This window comes from Columba livia, chromosome 5, assembly GCF_036013475.1.
Source record: "Columba livia isolate bColLiv1 breed racing homer chromosome 5, bColLiv1.pat.W.v2, whole genome shotgun sequence".
NCBI classification, from domain to species: Eukaryota; Metazoa; Chordata; class Aves; order Columbiformes; family Columbidae; genus Columba; species Columba livia.
The window spans coordinates 30,018,974-30,041,326 of NC_088606.1; the positions used below are offsets into that span (position 1 = coordinate 30,018,974).

At 36.8% G+C, this 22,353-nt stretch overlaps 1 protein-coding gene across 4 annotated transcripts; it reads right to left on the reverse strand.

The window, feature by feature from the left end:
• Positions 1–233: 233 nt before the first annotated feature.
• Positions 234–21,620, reverse strand: G2E3 (G2/M-phase specific E3 ubiquitin protein ligase). Of its 4 annotated transcripts, XM_065064137.1 has the most exons (17): positions 20,774–21,385; positions 19,315–19,430; positions 18,486–18,541; positions 17,372–17,469; positions 15,304–15,405; positions 14,784–14,908; positions 13,200–13,365; positions 12,356–12,462; positions 11,197–11,313; positions 9,727–9,851; positions 9,491–9,623; positions 8,676–8,801; positions 7,571–7,881; positions 6,747–6,928; positions 6,384–6,556; positions 5,248–5,447; positions 234–4,648 (listed from the first exon to the last, which is right to left on the reverse strand). In XM_065064137.1, the coding sequence occupies exons 3-17, from the start codon at positions 18,520–18,522 to the stop codon at positions 4,407–4,409; spliced, it is 2,244 nt and encodes a 747-aa protein (XP_064920209.1). In that variant the 5' UTR covers positions 18,523–18,541; positions 19,315–19,430; positions 20,774–21,385; the 3' UTR covers positions 234–4,406. The 4 variants fall into 4 exon arrangements, with proteins under 4 accessions (XP_064920209.1, XP_064920211.1, XP_064920208.1 ...); XM_065064139.1 differs by lacking the exons at positions 19,315–19,430; positions 20,774–21,385 and adding an exon at positions 21,402–21,620; XM_065064136.1 differs by lacking the exon at positions 19,315–19,430 and having other exon boundaries at positions 20,774–21,408.
• Positions 21,621–22,353: the final 733 nt, after the last annotated feature.

The following is a 22,353-nucleotide window of genomic DNA, read 5'->3' on the forward strand; positions in this document are numbered from 1 at the left end:
ATGAAGCTTTAGTGAGTTATCAAAAAGTAAAATACGTGGTTTGCTTCTCTCAGGCCCGGGCAGCATCCACCTCGGCTCTGCTTTACAGCTGCGCACTAACCAGTCCCACAGGGGAACAGGATTGATGTACAGAAAGGTGTTTATAGGTACACAAACCAAACTACAGAAAATAGTGATGACACTTCTAGAGCTAAAACCCAAAGTACTGAAATAAAACCACTGAAGTTACATACTTACTCCAACAGAAATTTATGGCTTTATTGCACTTCAAACAGATACAGTTATTTCCCACAATTACCAATTATTTCAACACTAATGCTACACCTGTCAAGTATAACATTGCTTGAAGATGCAACACTTCAAGCACTGATCCTGCAGTTCAAGTTAGAGCTAGAAGTATTTACAAAATTATACTTTCTTACATAATACTCTAATTAGCATAAGTTTTAAAAGAACATTGTATATGCAATACAAAAATCAGAGGGTTGCTTTTTTTTTTTTTTTTACAAACCTTAGTATTTTGACAATGATTTCTTGTACACATTATTTGACAGTGTAAAAGTTCTTGCATTTCATTTTTTTACCCAACCAGCAATTCCCTTAAGTAAAAAAAAAAAAGGAAGCTTGAGCTTTAAAATGCTTTCCCCATATAATACAAAAAGAAAATAAATTTTAAAGATATATTTTGTAGCCTCCAGAGCTGCATTTCCTTCTATTTGAATGAGAATTTTTTGATACTGTTTTCAAAATGCACATGCAGAATGTGAGTGTTAATAATGACTAATACTTTGCTTTACATGTTAAATATACTTCTCAAAATCTGCAAGTCTTCTAATCCCAAGACTGAACATCTTAATGAAAAAAGTCAAAGCTGTGGCACACAATGATTTAGACTCTAAATATGAACTGATATTAACTTCTTTTGACTATATTTCACCCATAAACAAGTTAAAAATACTATCAGCTTTTTCTAGTAAGCATCCCTTGCATGGGTGAAAGCAAGTCACAGAAATTTCTTATCCCTTGTTTTTTCAGACACAGATCTAAAATACTCATCTATTGTTGTTTACTAGGAAATGATCACTCTAGAAAATAAATAGCTTATTTGATGTGCTAATTCCAGATGGAAGCTTAGGGTTTGATGCAGAAGCTGAGGGGTGAAGTTCTTTGGCTAAACCCAAAGAGGAGTGCAATAGTTCTCTTGTGGCCATGACAAAGATGTAACTTCTATAAAAACATAGTTAATACACAACAGCTAATGTATATACAGAAACACTCAAAGTACACAACTTCCCTGATTTCTACGGGTGCCTCAGGTTAAAGTTTATGTAAAATGAAAACTACCCAATAATATTGCACTTCAGTGACCTGCCATAGCAATTAAAACCTGGTGGTCATTATATCTATGGAAATTGCTCTCATGGTATCCAGACAAAAAGAGGCCTTTCTGTGTTTTGATGGATTGGACATCAGCTTGTTCAACAGAAATTTTAATAAACAGAGGAAATGTAAGATTGGTCTATATAACTGAAAGCTGAAAATGACCAAAAGAGAGGAGGTTCCTCTCCATAGCAGGAGTTAGGCATTTAACTTGAATATATCACATATTATTTTACAGTGTCTAGATGGAACTTATCAAACTGACAAGAAAGGAAAGACAACTTGTCCTGCATGTGTAAACATCAATATTAGAAAACAAGAAAAAGTTCTGTATTAGCAAAATGTTTTCAAGCAATATTAGTAACTACAGGATTTTACAAATTCCATGTTTTGATATAGCGTTGTATAGCAGATAGTTTTAAAGCTTAATTAAGATTTCTCTTACAGCTGACAGATAGGTTAGTTCTACCTCTATATAAAACCTATAAACTGCTGAATTCAAAACTAAAACAATAAAAGGTGTGAACCAACCCTATTTTTGTCTTAGATACTTTTTAAAGCCTTCTATTCTCCATGAAATGTTTTAAAATGCAGTTTATTCCAAGTTCTAAGTAATTTCCCTTGCCATCGCAGGTACCAAAAGTCCAGGAATTGTCCTTTAAAGTTATCCACACTCTGCTTGCTACTTCTGTAAGTTCTGTACTTTCCATACAGAAAAATAACATAATATTACAGAAGACATTTGTCTCCAAGTAGGTAAGAAAAAGGGACACTGCACTGGGTACGCCGCTCATTTCTCAAGTATTATACTCTATCTGCAGGAGACTCATTGCTATATTTTAAAAATATGAACAGACAACATGAATCCTTACTATGCAAATACATTTGAAACAACACACCTTCCTTATAATGGTAACAGACCATTCTGAAGGGTAAGGATATAAAGAGGTTATTTGGCAGTATGACATTCAAAGATTATGCAGAGATGACAAACGTGAAATATTATTGGAGAAAAAAAATATCAGAAAAGAATGAGAAAACAGTATATTAACAAGTCAAATGACATTCTGCAAGAGCTTATACACCGATTTTAAAGGAAACTTTAATATGCTTTTGGCTAAGAACCAGAAAAATACCACTAGCTCTGCCTTAATTTCAAATATTCTTAAATTTTTAATGACAGGACTTTGAGATTAGATTGTTTTAGCTATTTGAAAGTAGTGAGAAATGCTTGATCTAAGCCTTGCAATAATTCCCTCAGAAACGTTGAAATTAAAAAAGGCACTGTCACTTTTGTTACCCAGTGACAGAAACAGGTCTGTCTAACAAAAGATTAGCACCTCTCCCAAGATCAAGAAAGAGGAGATATAGCAGTTGAAGAAAGACTTCAAAATAGCTGCTTATTGTTAAATGAACTGTGCAATTTAAATACCCATCTGCCTCTGTCTTTAACCCTTCATAGCATGTTCCTAAATTTAGTGAGACTTGACTGCCACTTCCATAGTTCCCGAGTTGCAGTACACTGCTGTGCAATTAGCGTCTAGTAAAGCAATCTGTCAATTAGAGGAATATTTGCAATGAACCATAAACCAGAAACCAGGTTAGTTTGGATTATTTTTTTTACTAGAAGCACCTATCCATTTGTAATTTCCTGTGGGTGTAATTTCTTGTCAAGGCATTCAAAAAAAGTAAAGCAATCCTCCTTGTATTTTCAATTAAAACCAAGCTATATTAATAAAACAAAGTATTACTACGTTTCAGTATTTTGAAGAATGTGGGCATATCTAGATATGTATAACTATGCACATATATAACACAATCTATGTTTAGGATGCAGTATAGGTGGTCAAACTTAAAGGGTGGAAATAGTCATTTCAAAAGAGAGACCTGCATACATTTTTTAAAAACTGTACTTAAATGTCCTTTTAGTCTCACAGTTTTAGTAAGAATAAAGTGTTACAGTTTAGGGGTTTCACTTCTCATCTTTTATATGGCTTAATGGTATTTATACAAATACTGCAGAACTGAAGTATATTTTGTACAGTTGAGGTTGCTCAGAATGCACCTACAATTAAACAAGAAGAGTTTAGACTAAAAGCTAGAAAAATGTCAGGCACTGACAAGTTTGATGGTAGCCTACCTTTAGTTTAATGGTTTTAGTGCATATTCCTATGAAAATACTGACATTAAAGACGAAGTAACATGTTCTAATGAGCAACAAATTCCTAGATTTTCATACTCAATAGCATTAAGTTTAACTCATTTCATTTTGGAAGACCACTTATTGTTGCATATTCAAGATTTACTTCTAGTCTTTATTATTTTGGCTACATGTACAATTAAAAACTAATGTATAACAGCAGAATGCAGAAACATCTGCAAATGCCAAAGGTTTTGTTTAATAAGAGAAACTGGAGTTCCACCACATTTTGTTCTTGTGCCTTATTATTTTGCCTGGGTTTTCTCCAGACCTGAATTCTATTCCAATGCACTAACCACAATGACTTAAAACTCCAAGTTTCTTAACATTCATACGTTTGTATGAATCATCAAAATGTAAATGAATCATCGATATAAAAACAATTACTGAAAAAATATACATGGAACAACTGAAAAATAGCATCACCATTTTACCCGAGACAAAGCTCTGCAGCAGTTGTCTTCAAAATGTACCTGACTCGACCTTGATAAATAAGTTACTGATGTTATATACTCAACATACTTACCTGTGGGAATTAACTAGAATGTTAGAGAGTTTTGTAACATTTCATAGGTGTCTACAGCAAAAGTAGACATTTAAAGTACTTCTGCAAGAGACTGCTGACTCTTAAAGCCAACTACAAACAAGATGATTCAAAAGATGAAGTGTATTTTCATTTGAAAATAATTTTCCAACTTACAGGATTACTACTTTTAGCATATCTTTGGAAGAGAAGTGAGAAAGGCTGAGAGCATGCTGTCTAAAAATACAGTAGCGATTTGCAAACAGACGTTCCTGCAGAAAACTGAAGTTTCCAGCATCCAGTTCAGAAGCTAAATTCTCTTTCGACTGTTAGTGTGTTTCTGATTGTCAAATCCATTTTATTTTTAAACTGCTCATATGTTGTTGTTATAGGGAGCTCTAAGCAATTAAGGAATCTGTTTCCAGTGGGATATCTTCTATGCAAAAACTTAATAGTAGGTTCAGGATCAAAACCAATGGGTGGTACAGAATAAGAGCCTGTTACGAAGAACAGAATATCTTCCAACGTCACTACAGACTCACCACCTGAAAAAACAGGATTAGGTTTATCATTCATTGGCTATTACTCAGAGACCATTATGCTGCATGTTAAATGCTAGAGGAAAAAAAACCCTGAAACCAGGAAACCCCAGACCAATATGCTGAATGAATACGCAGATATATGGCCAAATAAGAAAAATTTTAGTAAGAAAAGCCCGCTTGGGTTAGTTCTGAAGAATGTTAGGCAAACAGAAAAATAACTCTTCTGCAAAAAGAGACCACTGTTCTCTATTTTTGACACAAACACTGTAATACAAGTAAGTTCACAGCAAAGCTGAGGAAAGGGGATTAAAGGATTTTTCTGTATCACTGAAGTTGTTGGGTTTGTTTTTTTGCTTGCCCCTTTTTTTATTTTTAGTCACAGATATTTACCTCTTTTAAGTTTGATTATGATTGGAAAACAGTTTCAAAAGTTATCATTAGTAAGAAAGAAGTGGAAGAAGCCATAATTAGGAACTGACCATGACCTCAAAATCTTCACTTATTTACCCCACTGAACATTAAAAAAACCAAACCCCGTATTTATACCAGCAGCTAAATACCCTCAACAGGGAAGAGGGAACAGAAAAGAAATAATTACTTACTTTCCACATCTTGCAAATAACCCATCCAAAAGTCAGCACCTTGAACCTTATCTACATCTGATGAGGAATGGATTTTAAAGAGATCACAAATGGTTTCTGCTGAAAGTCTTTCAGGCTTGTGGCACAATATGCTAGAGAATGCTTCTGGATGCATTTGCATTTTCTCCAGTACACCAAGAGTTTTCAAACCTTGCCTAAAACTAGGAGGCGGGAGGGGGGAAAAAAGCAAGCACATGTCAGAAATCCAGTAGGTAACTAATTGTATGTTGCATTTTATAAAGCTGTAACACTGGACATAGTAAAGTTTCCCCTTCTGCAGTCCCCGAGTCTTGTCAATAAGGTGTACGTAGTAGTCTCATTTTTTTAAATCTTGTAAATGAATTTAATTCTCATTTTAACAAAGTGCTTCTGTGGAACGTATCAGTGATATGCAGAAATTAACTTCATTTCCTGGTATTTTACTGTATGAACATAATTTACTTTTAATTTTTATGTAAGAACATACTGAATTTCTTTCTTACAAATATCCTTATAAGAACAGTTTAAATTAATTGTCCTTCGGTAAAATGAGGTGTTCTAAAAGCCTTCACTTGGCTTCTGCAGTCTCCATGTTTACTTGCCATTATTTCTCCCTGTGGCAAATGCAGATAATGGTATCCTGGGCTGCATTAGGAATTGTGGTGCCAGCAGGTCAAATGAGCTGATGCTTCTGCTTAGCACTGTGGTAAAGCCTCACTGAGAGCACTGTGTCCAGCTCTGGGGTCCCCACATACTGGAGAGAGCCCAGCACAGGGCCAGTAGGATGCTTAAGGGACTGAAGCATAACCCTGTGAGGAAAGGCTGAGAGCCGGGACTGTTCATCCAGGAGAAGGCTCAGGTGGAACCCCAATGTGTATAAGTATCTAAGGGAGTGTGCGAAGAAGCTGGAAGCAGGCAGCAGTGCCCAGTGCCAGGACCAGAGGTTCCGTCTGAACATCAGGAAATACTTTTTTACTGTGAGGGTGACAGAGAACCAGCACAGGTTGCCCAGTGAGGCTGTACAGTCCCTATCCACAGAGACACTCAAAAGCTGCTTGGTATTTAGTATTTCAGTGAGGAAAACACAAAGGAAGTTTGCAAACTACAACAAAACAAACCTTTCTAAGGGTGAAATAATTCTCTTGATTACATGATGGATCAATATGTCATTCACCAGCATCTTCTTATCGCACAAAGATGTTATAGGTCTTAAACATCCAGCAGCAGCAAGGAATTCGTAACAGTCGTGTATTGTAGACTGTAGTTCAGCCAGACTATCTGCATATTTTATCTGTATCAGAAGATAAAAGTTAGGAATGTTTACTACATGCATGTGTATTTAAAAAAAAATATATATATATATATATATATATATATATATATGCATGCTTTTAAATTTGAATCAAAGTTATATTCAATCAGCCTTTATCTCCAAATATAGTGTTGAACAAGAATTTGCCAATAAGTTTAGTTTTATTTACCATTTTTATTGTTTGTGCTACATCAACATCAGCAACATCTTCTAAAGCTGGCTTCACTTTCTCTGGGCCATAGACAAGACAATCAAACAGTGTTTTGGAAAAGAAACCAGGAGACGGGCCACCATGAACCAGAGAAACTGCAATCATTTTACCAGCTTCAAAATAAAGATTCTCTTCTACAGCTGCAAATGAAAAAAAAAAAATTACTATATTATGCATAAAAATAATTTGTGATCCTCAATTTTTTAATAGAAAAATCTCATAATGCAATTCCTTCCCAATTTAGGAGATGCAGCAAATGAGGTTTGCCATCTCCTGCTTGTTTAAACAGTGAGACCATAGGAGTACCATATTCTTTTACTCCAACTCTTCAGCCACTGTCAAGGTTTGGGAGGAGATGTAGCTTCCTCTTCCACTTTATGATCAAGGCACAAAGTATAAGAACTCAAAGAAGCTAACTGGGTGTTCAGGGAACATGCTATCAGAGATAATGGTGTTGAAATTTGAGGAAAGGAAAATAAGTAACAGAGAAAGTGAGTCAGGAAGAAAGAAATTCACTTGCAGTTAATTAAAAAGTCCCAAGTCTAATTATATGCTGTATTTTCTTGGTTTTCATCAACTTTTTCAACTAAACCAAGGGGTTTTTTTGTTATTACAAAACCACACCCCACCTCCCTTTTAGAATCGAAAGGCAAAAAAATTCAAAACCCAATATCTATCCATCAGGCCTGTAACTATGAACTGAGAGTCATACTGGCTGAAGATTTAAAAACCTTTCAAGTTACATAGTTCTTCATGTATTTTTGAACAAAGCATTTAATTACCTTGAAAATCAAGGGCCAAGTTCTTTGCAGAAGAGCCCTCAAACAATGATGAATTCTGAAGGTGATGCATTAATAACTGGAAGAAACGGTGTTTTGAAGCAGCAGAAGCATCTGTCTTGGATTTATTTTTACCATTTGTGAATTTTATCTCAATGGTCTTCATAGGATTGAAGTTGCGCTGTTTAAATCCTTTTAAAGCACTGTTCCAGATGTTTTCTGCATTGATGTTAAGCCTTGTAGTTTTTGTATTAACTTGCAGCTTTAACTCCTTCAGTATATTAGAAACTTCTCTTCTTTGCTCTCTTAAACGTCTACAAGAAAATTGCAGGTATTTTCAGATGAAATTATGATTCATAATTAGCAAGTTATACAAGAAACATTCTAAAACCTTTTAAGAATAAGGCCTCTTTAAATACTTTGGTTGATATGTTGCGGTTCTCATTTAAAACATAATACACCAGGCTAAATAAGACCCCTTCCTTGTTTTCTAACTTGCAATCAAAACTATTGCAAATACTCTACCTACTAGAAGTAACTAATTCCCTCAAAGTTTTAGCACGTGTTACAGGTAGGACTAATAAATTAATAACTCACAAGACAATGAATTTTGCATTCTTAACCTGAATAGTCTATATTAAAACATGTTTTTAACCACCGATTTTAGTATAATCCTGAACCATTCCTATGGTACAAATGCAAAGACATTGAAAATTCAGGACATGTCTAATTTGAATAAAGTAGATGATTCTTTTTATTCCCCCTTTTCTAAAGAATGGCTACCATGCTTCAGTAAGGACAAATACTTGTTTCTGGGTTTTGATCCCTTTATTACCTAACCTAAAAATTCTCAATAGGTATCATTCTTCTCTCCTCACTGCTCTCTAGTGTTTAGAAACAGAGGCCTTTAAGTTATGTCTTTAGCTCTTCAGTGTACTATTCCATTTTTTGCAGTGACTATATATACACACAAATATATATAGCCACTATATACACAAACGCACACACACATATATGCAGACATCCCCCCTGCCATGTTCTCTAGGAAATATGGTATAAAGTCATGTGCTAGATTACTCTTCAATGTAAGAAAACCAGAAGAAAATACTTTCTCCTCAGGGACCAGTTCCTGTTTGACATCAGTGGAGATAAGGACATCATCACTCTGTTGGATGCTGGAAGTTCTAGGTGCGAGCAGGGTGACAAGTTGTTCTGGCACATGATTTTTGGTGATCTATAAGCCAAAACAGTATTTTTAAAAGAGATACAATTGAAGAATGGATAAACCTTCTTATTTGAAGGTAGCAACATAACTACCCCCTATTTCAGTACTGAATCTCATTTGTATGTTCATTTACATAAAGCCCATCAGTACCTGAGCTACAATTTAAAAATAATTCAGTATTTTATTATGTGGTGGGTTTAGGACCCATTTTTAGTTGTATCCTGTACATGAGATGGAAATCCTTCCAGACACAATAAAATAAAACCTAAAAATTTTAGTTTCCACAGACTTGAAAAGTTTTTACTATAGCAGAGGAAAATGTTCTTTATATATATATTTCTGTAAAATAGATTTCTAGCACACTAATGACATGGAGAAAACACTGATAAGCAACCTCAGCTTTAAGTTTTGCCACTTGTACATTTGAAGTTATATCGAAATCGTTAAGATTCCTTCTACAAGGATCTAATTTTATCAAAGTAAAAACTGGTTTACATGCTATAGAACATGAATAACTATAGCAAATTTACAGAGATCATGGCTTACTCAGAAAACTTAAATCACTAAACTCTACTCCAATTTTATTCAATTTGCAATTTAGTGTAAGCAGTTTCTGCTACAGAATAAGCCATTCACCTCCTCATGTTTAAGTACTATTTTATGTTATAGTTTCTGATTGAAAACAGAAAATTACACACTGGAGAAGAAAATTGCGTTGAGACCCAGGTGACTGTCGAGGGCACTTTGGAGATGGCTCTTCCAGCAAACAAGTTGTTCCACCCGTCTTTTCCGAGGTAGCCAAAGAACGCTTCTTCTGTTTGCTATAGTTCCCTACAGGATTAAATTATACTAATTTAGTGAATTTGCTAGTTGTAAAATACATTGCATTAAAATTTATCATTTTAAGAAGTCACTGTCACATCCATAACTTTACCTGATTTTGCAAGGATACTTCTGCATTCTGTGCATTCCCAGTTTTGCTCCCATGACTTCATAGACGAACAGGCCAAATGAGTTCCACGGGAACCACAATACCGGCAACGCTTTATTTCCCATTTACTAAAATTAAAAACTTACGTATTTAGAATAATGAAGCTAGTTAAAACAAAGAATATTTAACAGTAAGCATAACTCAGACACTAAACTAACAAAGCATGATTTTATCAATCTGGTAGGACTGTAGATAAGCAAGGGGAACTTTCTTCAGAAAATATGTACTTGCAGTTCCTGCGACAATCGTTAAAAAAAGTTACCCATGTTCTGGCATCTTGTATTGAAAGAAGCTATGAGTTATAGTGTGCCTTGAAGCTTACAGCTAATATTTTCTCCTCATGTTGCTAGCCAGCAACTTCCTCTGTGTTTTATGGGTATGCACCATAAAACTTTTCCAAATGGTAAATTTTTTAAAGCAGCATATCTGATTATTCTTACACATTCTGAATACGACTCTTCATTAGTGATAGTGTTTAAGTATGTTAGTTTTTTATTCAGATTACTTCAATTTTGCTTAAACATACAATGGAACAATGTGACTGATATTAATTCAAATATTGAAAGCTTAAGGTACAACTCTTAAAAGCAAAGTAAATCCTGAGGTGTATACATGCCATGAATGAACCAAGCAATGCTTGGTCAAGTTTGTACAAAGCAAAGAATGTCTACTGGACATGCCAAATTACATGCCAATGGATGGTACACATTTCAGAAGCACACAAATGAAACAAGAGAGAAGGCAGAAAATGAACTTGTTAATCAAAAATTAAGCAAGTGGTAGAGCAGAATAAAGCCTTTTACATGATCACTCAAACCCCCCTAAGCTGTCAGTAATATTCTAGCTGCCATTTGCATGCAGAGGAATAGCTCACAGCTAGATTGATTTTAGACTGATTTTACACAGCTAGTGTCCAGCTAAGTCCAATACTTTAATTAATTTCTGTTAAACGTTTCAAGTATTAATATTCTAACTATTATTAAATTGTTGAATTAAATTTTGGATGAAAGATACACAACGTTAATTTAAGCACATGTTTTTCTACATGTTATATGGATGTAGAAATTCTCCTTCAGCTCTGTATCGAATGAGATCAAGGACAAGATAACTGATAATTGATTGGTTTGGTTTTCTTGGCTTTTATAATCTGATTAGAGAAAATTATAATTGAAATATTATGATTATACGGAGTACAACAAATTTTTTATTTGGACATTGTGTCTTGGCTTGACATTAATACTTTTAAGCATCAGGTTTTAAAACACTTAAATTTAAAACAAGCAAACAAAACCACAAAACCCAGAAAAACAACGAAAACTAAACACACCAACACAAAAGCACACCAAACCAACAAACCATGACACCAAAGAACTATGCCAACCTAGGTTATACCTTCCTGCAAAAGTGTCATACCTATCAGGTTCATTATAGTCTCTTCCTTTCTTGCAGCGGCATCTTCTAGTGTCACAGTGTTGATAACATTGCAGTAGGTCTTGATATGCATTTTCTTCAAGTTCCCAAGATGCATCCCTATAAACAAGGCATAAGATCTATTATTACAACTGTATTTCTGATTGTTTAAATAGGTTACTGTCTTTAGAAAAGAAGCATGTAATAACCACATGAATAACCAATCACATAATATTCTAGGCAACAGCTAGACAACTGAGAGGGGAAAGAAAAGAGTCTAGGAACAACAAAATAATACTATAAAATATACATCCAGACTTTTGTGTACAGTTATTTTGATTGAAGTATTTAGTATTTTTCCTATGACCTCAGTGCATGTTTGCTCTGTTTTGTATCATTCCGCTTTCTCTCTTGCAGCAGATGTGGATATTTGTTTCAGCAGTCTGCTCAAGTTACCCATGAAAGGTTACTCAGAATTCTCCAGGCCAGTACAGCAAAGTTCATCAAGTACTTTGACTCTTCTTCCTATCTAAAATCTTGAGCTTCTGTCTCTGGAGGAAATTAATGGTAGTCTCTGAAGAGATTAATAATTATTAATGAATAATACTTCCAACAAAGAAACATTCTGATCACTTTCTGTCTTATTTTGAGCCCCATCAAATGGTGGAAACTTATAAAAAGCAGGTCAGAATTTTAGACGCAGTTGTTATACTAAACATATCCTTAACAATCTCTTGAGAGAAGATGGAAGCTGTATGGCCGAGTAATCAGTTGGTTATAATACTGTCTGGAAAGAAATTAAAATAATTTAAAAACTTGGGCACAGAAAATACACTTCTCGGCAACCTTTGTGTTAATGAGAAACAATTGTGTTTAAGAAGTGTTTTGATCTTTTAAATAGGTCCTTGATCGAATCATGGTATTAAAAATCACTTTTCAGATCTTCCTGCTTTATGTCTGAGATGACTAATCTGACCTTTGACAATTTTTATGCATTACTAAAAGAGAACAGGCTACTCCTTACCAAACCAAACAATCCTACCATTGAAAATAGGACTATGTTGTCACATATTAATAGATGCAGTCCTATAGAATAAATAAAACATTACTTTAACACCTATAAAGTTTTTATAGTAGAGTGATTATTTACAAAATTACTTACTTTTCTGGAATGTGTATACCCATTCTCAGCATTTCTTTCTGAAATTTGTCCTTGTTATTACATACTGTACATCTAAAGAAAAATATTCCAGCACTCAAAGCTTGATACTGTGTCAAGAGAAAAAAAACAAACAAAAAAACAGCCACAAAAACAATTATTGAATTACTTCTATCCTTAGGATGCCAATAAATAATGCCTTAATATCTATAACCATTACGTTCATGCATATTGTCATGACATGGATGTTAAAGCTGACATCAATCATGATGTCACTTGACATTGAAGCAAATGGTGAGCATTTTCTCTTAGAGGACAAGAGTTCCCATGCGAGAATCAGGTTCATAAAGAAAAGGTCAATCCTTTTCATTCAACCTCTCCAGAGCTAGAGTGAGCTTATAAAAAGAACCTTACAACTTTTGCCAGCTCTGGACATAAGCAAAGAACCCATGATGGATAAATGACATTTTTTAGCATTTAGATTCTCCACATGTCTTGCAAGAAGGCAACCACCTAGGCTGGACTTCAGTTCTTCAAAATAACTTAAAAGCGTTCAAGTATATCACATATGCAGCAACAGGGGGAACGGAAATGATTAGTGTAAAAACAAAAAAAATCAAAACAAAACGAAAGAGTCGTCTTGTAAGACACTGGTCTCCAAAACACAAATTGCATATTGTCCTTCAAACCTAGTATATAACCTAGTATGTTTCCATACCTACTGCCTACATTTATCCTAAATAATTTTATACAATTTTAAGCAACTCTTCTATTATTTTTAAACACAAAAGAAATGTGATCCCCACAGAAGGGGAAAAGGTAAAAGGGAAAAAAGAACCTGTGTTACCTGCAAGCATTCTCGATGAAACCAAGCGTTTTTACAGCAAGGACTTTTCAATACAGTGTACATTGGAACCTGTTCAACCAAATCCAGACATATTGTACACTGTGAAGTTCCTCTAGATTCTTCGTCTGAAATCTTTTGGACTGGTTTATGTTCCCAACAGTAAGATCTAGAAAAAGTAATTTGAGGTTCCTTTATCAAAACAAGGTTTTAAGAAGCTTCCTTATAAAATTTGAAGATACCAGAATGAATTCTGTATTATAGCCGTTTTTCATGAATAAACACTGTACAACAAGCTAGAAAGGCAGACAAGTACTGGTTTTAGCTGGGACAGAGGTTATTTTCTTCACAGAAGCTTGCATGGGGCTGTGTTTTGGATCTCTGATGAAAACCGCGTTGGTAACACAAGGATGTTTTAGTTATTGCTAAGCAGTACTTGCACAGTGTCAAGGCCTTTTCTGCTCCTCACATCACCCTACCAGCAAACAGGCTGGGGGTGCACAAGGAGCTGGGGGGGCACACAGCTTGGACAGATGACCCCCGCTGACCAAAGGGACATTCCATACCATATGACATCATGCTCAGCAATAAAGCTGAGGGAAAGGAGGAGGATAGGGAGATATTTGGAGTTACGGTATTTGTCTTCCCAAGTGACTGCTACACATGATGGAACCCTGCTTTCCCGGAAATACCCAAGAATCTGCCTGCCAACGAGAAGCAGTAAATTAACTCCTTATTTTGCTTTGCTTGCACATGCAGTTGTTGCTTTCCCTATTAAATTGTCTTTATCTCAACCCATGAGTTTCCTCACTTTTACCCTTCTGATTTTCTCCGCCATCCCACTAGGGGTAGGGAGCAAGCAGCTGTGTGGTACTCTGCTGCCTATCAAGGTTAAACCACAACACACATGTTAACAAATTACGTACCCAACAGAGCAAGTCAACAGAACAACAGAAAGGAAGAAGTGTGTTGCCAGCTGATGCTCTTTAAATTGCAGATACCTCCTTTTTTTCAAAACTTCCTTTGATCCAAATAATGGCTTTCCTGTCTACTCAGCACCTCAAGATCTTCCCTATATTTCAATGTCACCGTGATGTTAAAGGAGTAATTTTGAGTTTGCACATTGATTATGCAGAGTCTAGGTAGCGTGATAAATTTTCTAATTTTGTACAAACTCAAAGGAATAAGCAAAGAAACGCAGCTCTACAAGAAACCTTTATGAAAATGCATTATTTTTACATGTGCTTGACTTAATATGATTTATTTAAGAAGTAAAAGTGCCTGCAAGTCTATCTACCCTGCAAACTCAGCGTATAGCAGGCAGAAAAAAGCCATTATCAAATGTACTCAAGAGTTTTTGCCTACAGCCAAGATGCTGGACAGGTGATAGTAAAAGAAAATAAAACATTTTTTAGACATTTGATATTAAACCCATTTCTCCAGTAGTCCATCTCATATTTTTTCTTAGATACCCAGATGTAATTGAATAGACTGTTAATTATAAATGACAAGCCATGGAAAAAAAAAAATCACCTCCTGTATAAAGTTAATTGAAAATTTAAAAGCAACAAAAGCCCCAGAACTTACCTGAAGTCTTCCATGAACTGGAAAATACATTCTTTTTGTATCCCACAAGGAAAATGGTAACTTCGTTTGCATTTGGGAGCTACACATCCAATTGAAGCACCCTTCTTCTTACAGATGTTACATGTCTAGGAATAATTTGGTTTAGAAATAACAGAATATTAACATCTAAAGTCCAAGTAAAATTACAGGAATTAAACTAACAGTACCTACAATTTAGTTGCATTTGTAAAATTATATAATGTCAGCTTGAGGTTTGGAATAATGTCATGAGATATTATGCACGTGTAATTTGCTCTTTTTAATTTATTTGCAACACACCCAGGAAATAAAAATGTTAGCAAAATTCTGCAGGTTTTATCATCCATTATAATTGCTACTTAAATGTAAAATTCAGATGCTTGAATGGGTTCAGCACACTGCCCACTGCAGAAGGAAAAGAAAACAAACCCCACAGCCAATACTAAGTGCATTTAAATTTACTTTTTTTTTCCCTTGTAAATACCAGAGACTTCATTCTTACCAGTTTTGCAGCTCTATTTACTTCTTTTCTAATATCTGTGATTAAGAATCCATCTACACCTTCATCTTCTTCCCCTCTCTGCCAAATGCCACTTGACATCAACTATGAAAACAAATTAAGCATTTTTAAAAAAATCACCTAAAGATTTAAAATTACTTACATTGCGCTTGTCAAGCAAGAGAGAAGTTTAGTCTAACAAAGCTTGTGCGCAAACATTTTTATGATTAAAAACACTGATCCAAAACATCTAGATGTTTTCATCTGATATGACACAATAGGGAATAGTAACCCGTAACATGAAAATAAATATTTCATAACATCAGTCTTATGTAATGTTGTAGAGTCCTAGACGGTGTATTTTACCTCCTTTTTGGAGTATACAGACTATTCAGATAATTGTCAATCAAATTTTTTCAGCGTATAACGCTTCAGAGGAAGTAAAATTACATTAGTTTAGGTAATGTGAATAAAAATTGTGCTATGAAGATAATGACACACAGTAGGAAGTATCTGTACTGAAGTCCAACCACTTTAGAGGATAATTAAATAAAAACAGAATCGACCAGGCAAGTCAGAAGAGCCTGATAATTTAGATTAAAGTTACTTAGAAGGCAGTTACATCACAGATGTGAAATAACTAGTTTCACAACTTCATGCCTCCTATATTCTTTATAAACTCATTTTACAATTTCAACACAGCACCATTTTCTAACTATAGTGCTGGATCAATATTTTGGTAGAATAAATGTAAAATTCTATACTAAAACCAAATATATATTTTTTCCAAAATGTAAGACATTTAGTAAAGAAAAATGAAACTGCACCACTAACTGGCCTCTTTCTAGCTGAACTCTTTTCTTATATAATATGCACTATAATTAAGTAAAATCACAGCATTTTGTTTGTTTGTTTTTAAAAAGAAGCAGGAACCAAAACCTAGAAGACAACTGCAGGAAGCTCATCACAATAAAATATCTTATTAATCATAAGGCTCAGTTTTGCAAGCATGCACTTTCCTAGCTGTTCTGCTCCATCAGGAAAGGACCTTTTCCTATCATTTCATTTGGCCTTCTGTATGAGACAAAATTATCATGAACACACATTTGCTTTCAGCTGCTTAAAAGTTATTTAAGAAAAAAAAATAAATCTATCTTTATATAACTTCAGGAAATCTCCACTCTGCCTAGTCTTCAAAGGATTCAATATCCAACCTATTAAGCCATCTGCAATCAACACAATCTTTTAATAACTGGTTGAGAAAACAAACATTCCAAATTGTTCTTGAGACTGTTTTTTTTTTTAACTTGGCAAAAAAAATTTCAAACTGTATTTATTAACGAACAATGTTTTGAAGTATTCATATTACTGTAAAGACCTGCAAAAATTTAGAGTTTGAAAGGTAGTTTAAGTATACCTTTAAGAATATGAATCTAGGAAAATATCAAGTGTGATAACAAAAGATACTCAACTGTAGTTTATGTCCATAGCTTTGTTCAAATTACAAGCTTTTACTAAATAGTGATTACTGTAGCTTTATATGATCAGCAGGGTACATATTACTAAACTGAAAAGTAGGACTATTACTTTAATGTTAGAATGTCCTATATAATAACTCACACCCAAGCAAGAACTAGTGAGAAATGAGGGAAAATAAAAAAAGACAACTTTTCTCAACTTTTTCCACAAGGGGTGGAATTTTTACATTCCAAATTTTGAAACTACACTTTCCTATAGAAGTGAATATGTAGGTGCAATCTTATCTTTCTCTTAGAATGTACTTTCATTGCTATGATAGGTTGGGAGAATTAAGTCATTCATTTAAATGGGTCATGAGCAGAATTTAGCTTTGAATAACGGCTTGTTGGGATTTATTTATTTCATCTGCTGCACCTGACAAGTACAAGCCTTCAAGGCTAAAAGTTAAAGCTGACAGTTCAAGTTTTACAACAACAAAACTATTACAACAACTGTTTGGACATGTAATTCCTATTTAACAATTGTTGCATTTACTTTTTTTTTTTCCTCTAGTTAAAACAGACAAGCCCCAAGATCAATACTATATACTTACCAAACAGTAATAGTGAACAGTGAGATTGTGTTCCACATAGGTCTTTTTTTCTCCATACTTCTCAGGGCAGTCATCTGTCCGTCCACAGAGAACACAAACTAAAATACAGAATCATATTTATTATCACAGCAAATGTACTGGAATTACTATGGATCAGCTATAAAGCGGTATCTTTCATATATTTTAATCACATGTATCTTGAAGTAGCTTGCTGGATAAAGGACAGTAGAAACCTCTCTCCCCTTAATGCATTCCATAGTAAATACAGAAGAGGGTACTACTTGTTCCTTCTCTAGTTCCTAACCTGCCTGCTAATTCAGGAGAGGGCTATCACTCAAGCTAAATTCACAAGCAGTTTGTGCTCCCAGCTGAAATGTTCTTCCCAAATCACCCACAGGTAATTATCAAATGGCCAACAAAGTCCAGATGCATGTGAAATGTAATGTAATTGTTTTTAGTATTGTACATTAAGACATTGCTATATTAGAATCCCTGAAAAAAACTGTTTCTTTGTACATTTGTGTGATAACCTTTGTGAAAAGCATATGAATGGTATCCTGACTGTATCAAGCCATAAGCTACCAGTGCTTTTAAAACATATGCTAGTTTCGAAACATTCACGGATTTGAGACAACATTGGAGTCAACTAAAACCTTGAGGATTTCCCCATTTTCGCAGTTATTAGCCCACTAACGTACATCCACGGAAATGTAATATCTACCCTTCAATTCTCAATACATATATACGATACATTTTCAATATTTTAATATCAAGAACAGTCATAGTGATGGGAATAGAGGTACTGCTTCAGCCTATGTAAGTACTGAATGATGCATCTCAAACACAGCTGTGTGTGATTTTAGCAGCTGAATTCCCAAGGTTGCGTTCTTAAAAAATCTGCAGAAAAAGACTACTTTTAAATATTCAAATTACAGCAAACAAATCCAGGGAAGTTTAGAATTTATTTCTTTTTCATTCCCTGAGGGAGTGGTTCCAACACAATTTGATTACTGAAAATTCACCTGTTCTTTGAGTCCAAATACAGCTAGTTGTAATTGGCATTGTATATGCAGATCAAAGATTTCCATAATTATTTAATAAAAATCTTACTTACATGGACTTGGAATGCCAAAATTATTGGTTTTACTCATTCTGAGTTCCTCTGGCTGTCTGTCATGAAAAAGAAATGAGGTGTTAAATACACCTAGTGCATTAAGAATGACCATTATATTCTACTTTTACATTTGATTTTAAATTGGAAAAAAACCACCCAAACTCAGTAAAAATGGGATCAAGAACAAAAGAATTATGAGAGACAGGGGTTCAGAAAGCAGGATCCAAGTGTTCAGAAAAAATAATTTCAGACCAATGAAACATGTAGCAACTTATAACTATTTCCCCAAATTATCAAACAAGATGTTTGATTTTTGAAAGAGAAAATAAAGAAGTCCAATGCAACAGCTAATTAGACTTAATTGTACAGAAGAGTTTGTAGTTATTTTAAGCATCAAAAATACTGATCCAAGGACAACCAAGGAAGTGGCAGTGACTCCTGCTCATATAAAGATTGTAACAACATAAGGGACCTGGAAGAAAAAATTAACTGGGTAGAATTAGTGACATAACTATGAAGACAGTCTCCACTGTTTGGAGAAAATGCAGGATCCTGGCCTAGTCAAAGAAATCCTGATCTAAGACACACAAAAACAGAACAAAAAAACCCCACCAACAAACCACGCACCAAAAAAACCCCAAACAACACCGAGGAATCCAAAACAAGGACATGGGACATACATACAGGGGAATTAATTTAGAAACACTTATCTAAACCACACTTCTTTTAAACACCACATGCCCCTAAAAATTAGATCCCCAAGATACATTAACATGGATATACTGGGAGCTAGTCTTTACTTTGTGCCACACCATGCAATCTAGCCCACCTTGGAAAAAAATTTAAAAATACATGTTTCTTCACTGCAGCAGATGATTATTCTTCCTCTAGTGCAAGGTAGAACACTTTTAGGAATGTATCTGTGGATGTTTGACTTGCCTTCTCCTAGGAGGCAGAGGAAAGCATTACAGAAGTTTTGCAAGACAAGAATCACGGGTGATTGCTTGCAGATCCATGCTTGACCTCACAGGTAGGTGGACAACTTCTTTCACACAGGCCGAAGTGAGTAGGGAGGCAGCCAGTAACAAATCTAACATCTAAACCAGAAGCCTGACAGACTCCAAGCTATTGGAGTTTTAGTATTTACAGTTTAGATGGCTGCCAGGTTCAGGCTTCAAGAACAAACCTCAGGCTAGTCCAAACTATTGCAAATTATGTTCTGCAGTCCATTTTACTGGAGTTTTAGGAAAAGAGTTGCATAGAGAAAGAAAAATAAAAATGGAGGCAGAAGTCTCAGGCATTAGGCAACTGCTGTACACCATTGCACCTTGTTTCAGAACCAGAGTAGCTGGACGCAAAAGACCTTTGCCAGTAAACAGTCTAAAGGGAAAACAAACAAATAATAAACAATGCCACAACCAAACTAGGTCAAGAGGCTCTTAAGAACATGCACTGCACCGACAGTCAGATGAAATAATTAGTTCCAGATCCCAGTTTGCCGAGAAATACACTTCCCTCTTTCAAAATTACAAAAAAATAAATATGCTTAATCAGGTACAGGGGGAAGCAAGAAAAGCGCACAGGTCACATACACTCCCTTCTCTTCGAGATCTCCCAAGAATGGTCACAGTCAGCTTCACAGTTCTGGATCTATCAGGGTATCACAACAAAGAAACAATCTATACATATAACCACCCACCAGGTGGAGAACGCACATATCTGGGCGGAAACAAGAAAAGCATCTTCCGACCTTTCCCTGGCTCCAGAAAAACACACTACCTCCCCAAGTCCTTCTATTTTTCTCAAACTCTTTCATGAAAATGGCCCGAAGTTCAAATTTGCAAGTTAAAAGATAGAACAATCACTAAGGCTCCATGCATAAGTCCTACTGGGCTTTCTACAGGAACAAAGCGATTCCGGATCCCTCTATTTGCAGGACAGGAACACATTATCCCACAGTGTTTATAAAAACCGAAGCACAAATAAAATCTATCTACTTCGCCTAAATAGGCTAAAAAGACGCTCGGAGTGAATATTTAGGAGTTTTATAAGTTCTATAACTCTTTACTGCTCTAGAACATAAAGTGCTTTTTAAGAGTTTTTTAATTATAGGATAGAGAAAAAAACACATACCCCAAACAAACCCCAAAACTAACCAACCAAAAAAAAAGACACCAAACAACCCTAAAAGGCAAGGTTTCAGGTGCACGTTTTCTCTAGCACACCAACAAAAGCTTCGCGGAACCCTTCCAGATCCCACCCGTTAGTGCTGCGTGTCCTGAGCTTACGTTTGACAGAGTCTCCGGTTCATCTCATGGGTTGTAACAGGTCGCCGTGTCCTGAGAGAAAACCCCTCCTCAGCAGCACCCCCCGCGGGAGCGGGAGAACTCCCGCCACGTTCCGAGGAACCCCAACCGATTAAGATTCAGGTGGCCACTTACTGTCCAAGTTTTACACGGGTTCAGCCAGGAAATCCGACCGCCGTCTTTTAAAAGGACACAGCGGCCCTAACAGCTTTTGTGGGAAGCGCCACCCAGAGAGCCCGTCCCGCCTCCCTCCCGCGGCCGGACCGGGCTAGTCTCCCAGGGACGCTCCCCGACCCCCCGCCAGCTTTCCTCCCAGAAGCGCGACAGGAAGAGGGAAGATTTCCTCGTAATTTGTTATTCCGCGATCTCCTGCCCCCAGACACGGCCGGGAAGCTGTTGCAGGTTACTGCCCCGCCCGGCTCCCCTCAGAACCACGGGCCTCCCGCTTCCCCGTCACGGCAGCTCAAACTGCCCCTTTCGCGGCCCAGCGCCCCACCCGCCTCTCCTCGCCCGCAGCAAGGCTGTGCTCGCCCCTTCATCCCCAGGCTCAGCCAGCCCCGAGGCCAGAGGTGGCCGGGAAAAGCCTCAGCCCCCTTGAGGCGTTACTCACCGAAGGCAGCCCCGCCACCAGCCCGTGCTAACTGACAGACGATTCAAACCCCAACATCCGCCGCCGCTCCGGAAGCGGAGAGCCAGCGCCCCCACCCCGCCCCGCCGTGCACGGCATCGGCGCGGGGAGGCGGGCAAGAGTGGAGCTCGGTTTTTGACTGCAGGGGCCGCTGGCCGCGCTGTGTGGCCGGGCCCAGCGGGCAGGGGCGGCAGGGACCGCCACTCCCTTTCTGTTCCCTGCCGCCGCGGGCAGCGCTCCTGCCTCTGGGTTTTAACGGGCCGCCCGTCTCCTGACGCGGCCGCCGCGCAGAAGCAAAGCCCCGCACAGGGGCCGCGGCAGCCTGGGCCGCCTTCGGCATCTCTGCCCTCACAAAGTGCCGGGTTTGCACAAACTGTCGACCTCCTCAGCCCTTGCAAACTCTGTAATACCGGGCAGTCCGTTCCAGAAGGCCTGTTTTTGAGCACCTTTTTTTTTTTTTTTCCCGTTCCTGAGAAATCCTGTTTGTTTGTTTGCTTTAAAATTACTGTCTTTTGCAGTTTGCTCTGAAGGGCCCTAAGGGCCCTAAGCCGTTCTGCTGCCAGGCCCTGACCTGTTTGTCCCATGGCTGATGGGAAACCCACTTGGACAAAATGAAGTTTACTACAGTGTAGTTTCTCCACTAAGGCTGTGTATTTGATGTTCACACAATGTTTTGCCATCTGGACACCACTGCCTCAAAAGGAGGCTCAGTCCGGTGGGTTTGGGGCTGTAGGTGAGCTCTGTCCTCAAAATACCTTCACCGCACCCTTTCCCCATCTTTTGCCTTTCCCCTAAAAGTCCCGTAATGCATTTTGCACAGTAATACAGGCACCCTAAAATATCCCATAATGAATTTGTTCATTCCTGAGGGACTTGTGATAATCTGCCATCCCCCTCACCATTTAGAAAGTTCGGTGGAATCTCCTGAAGACTT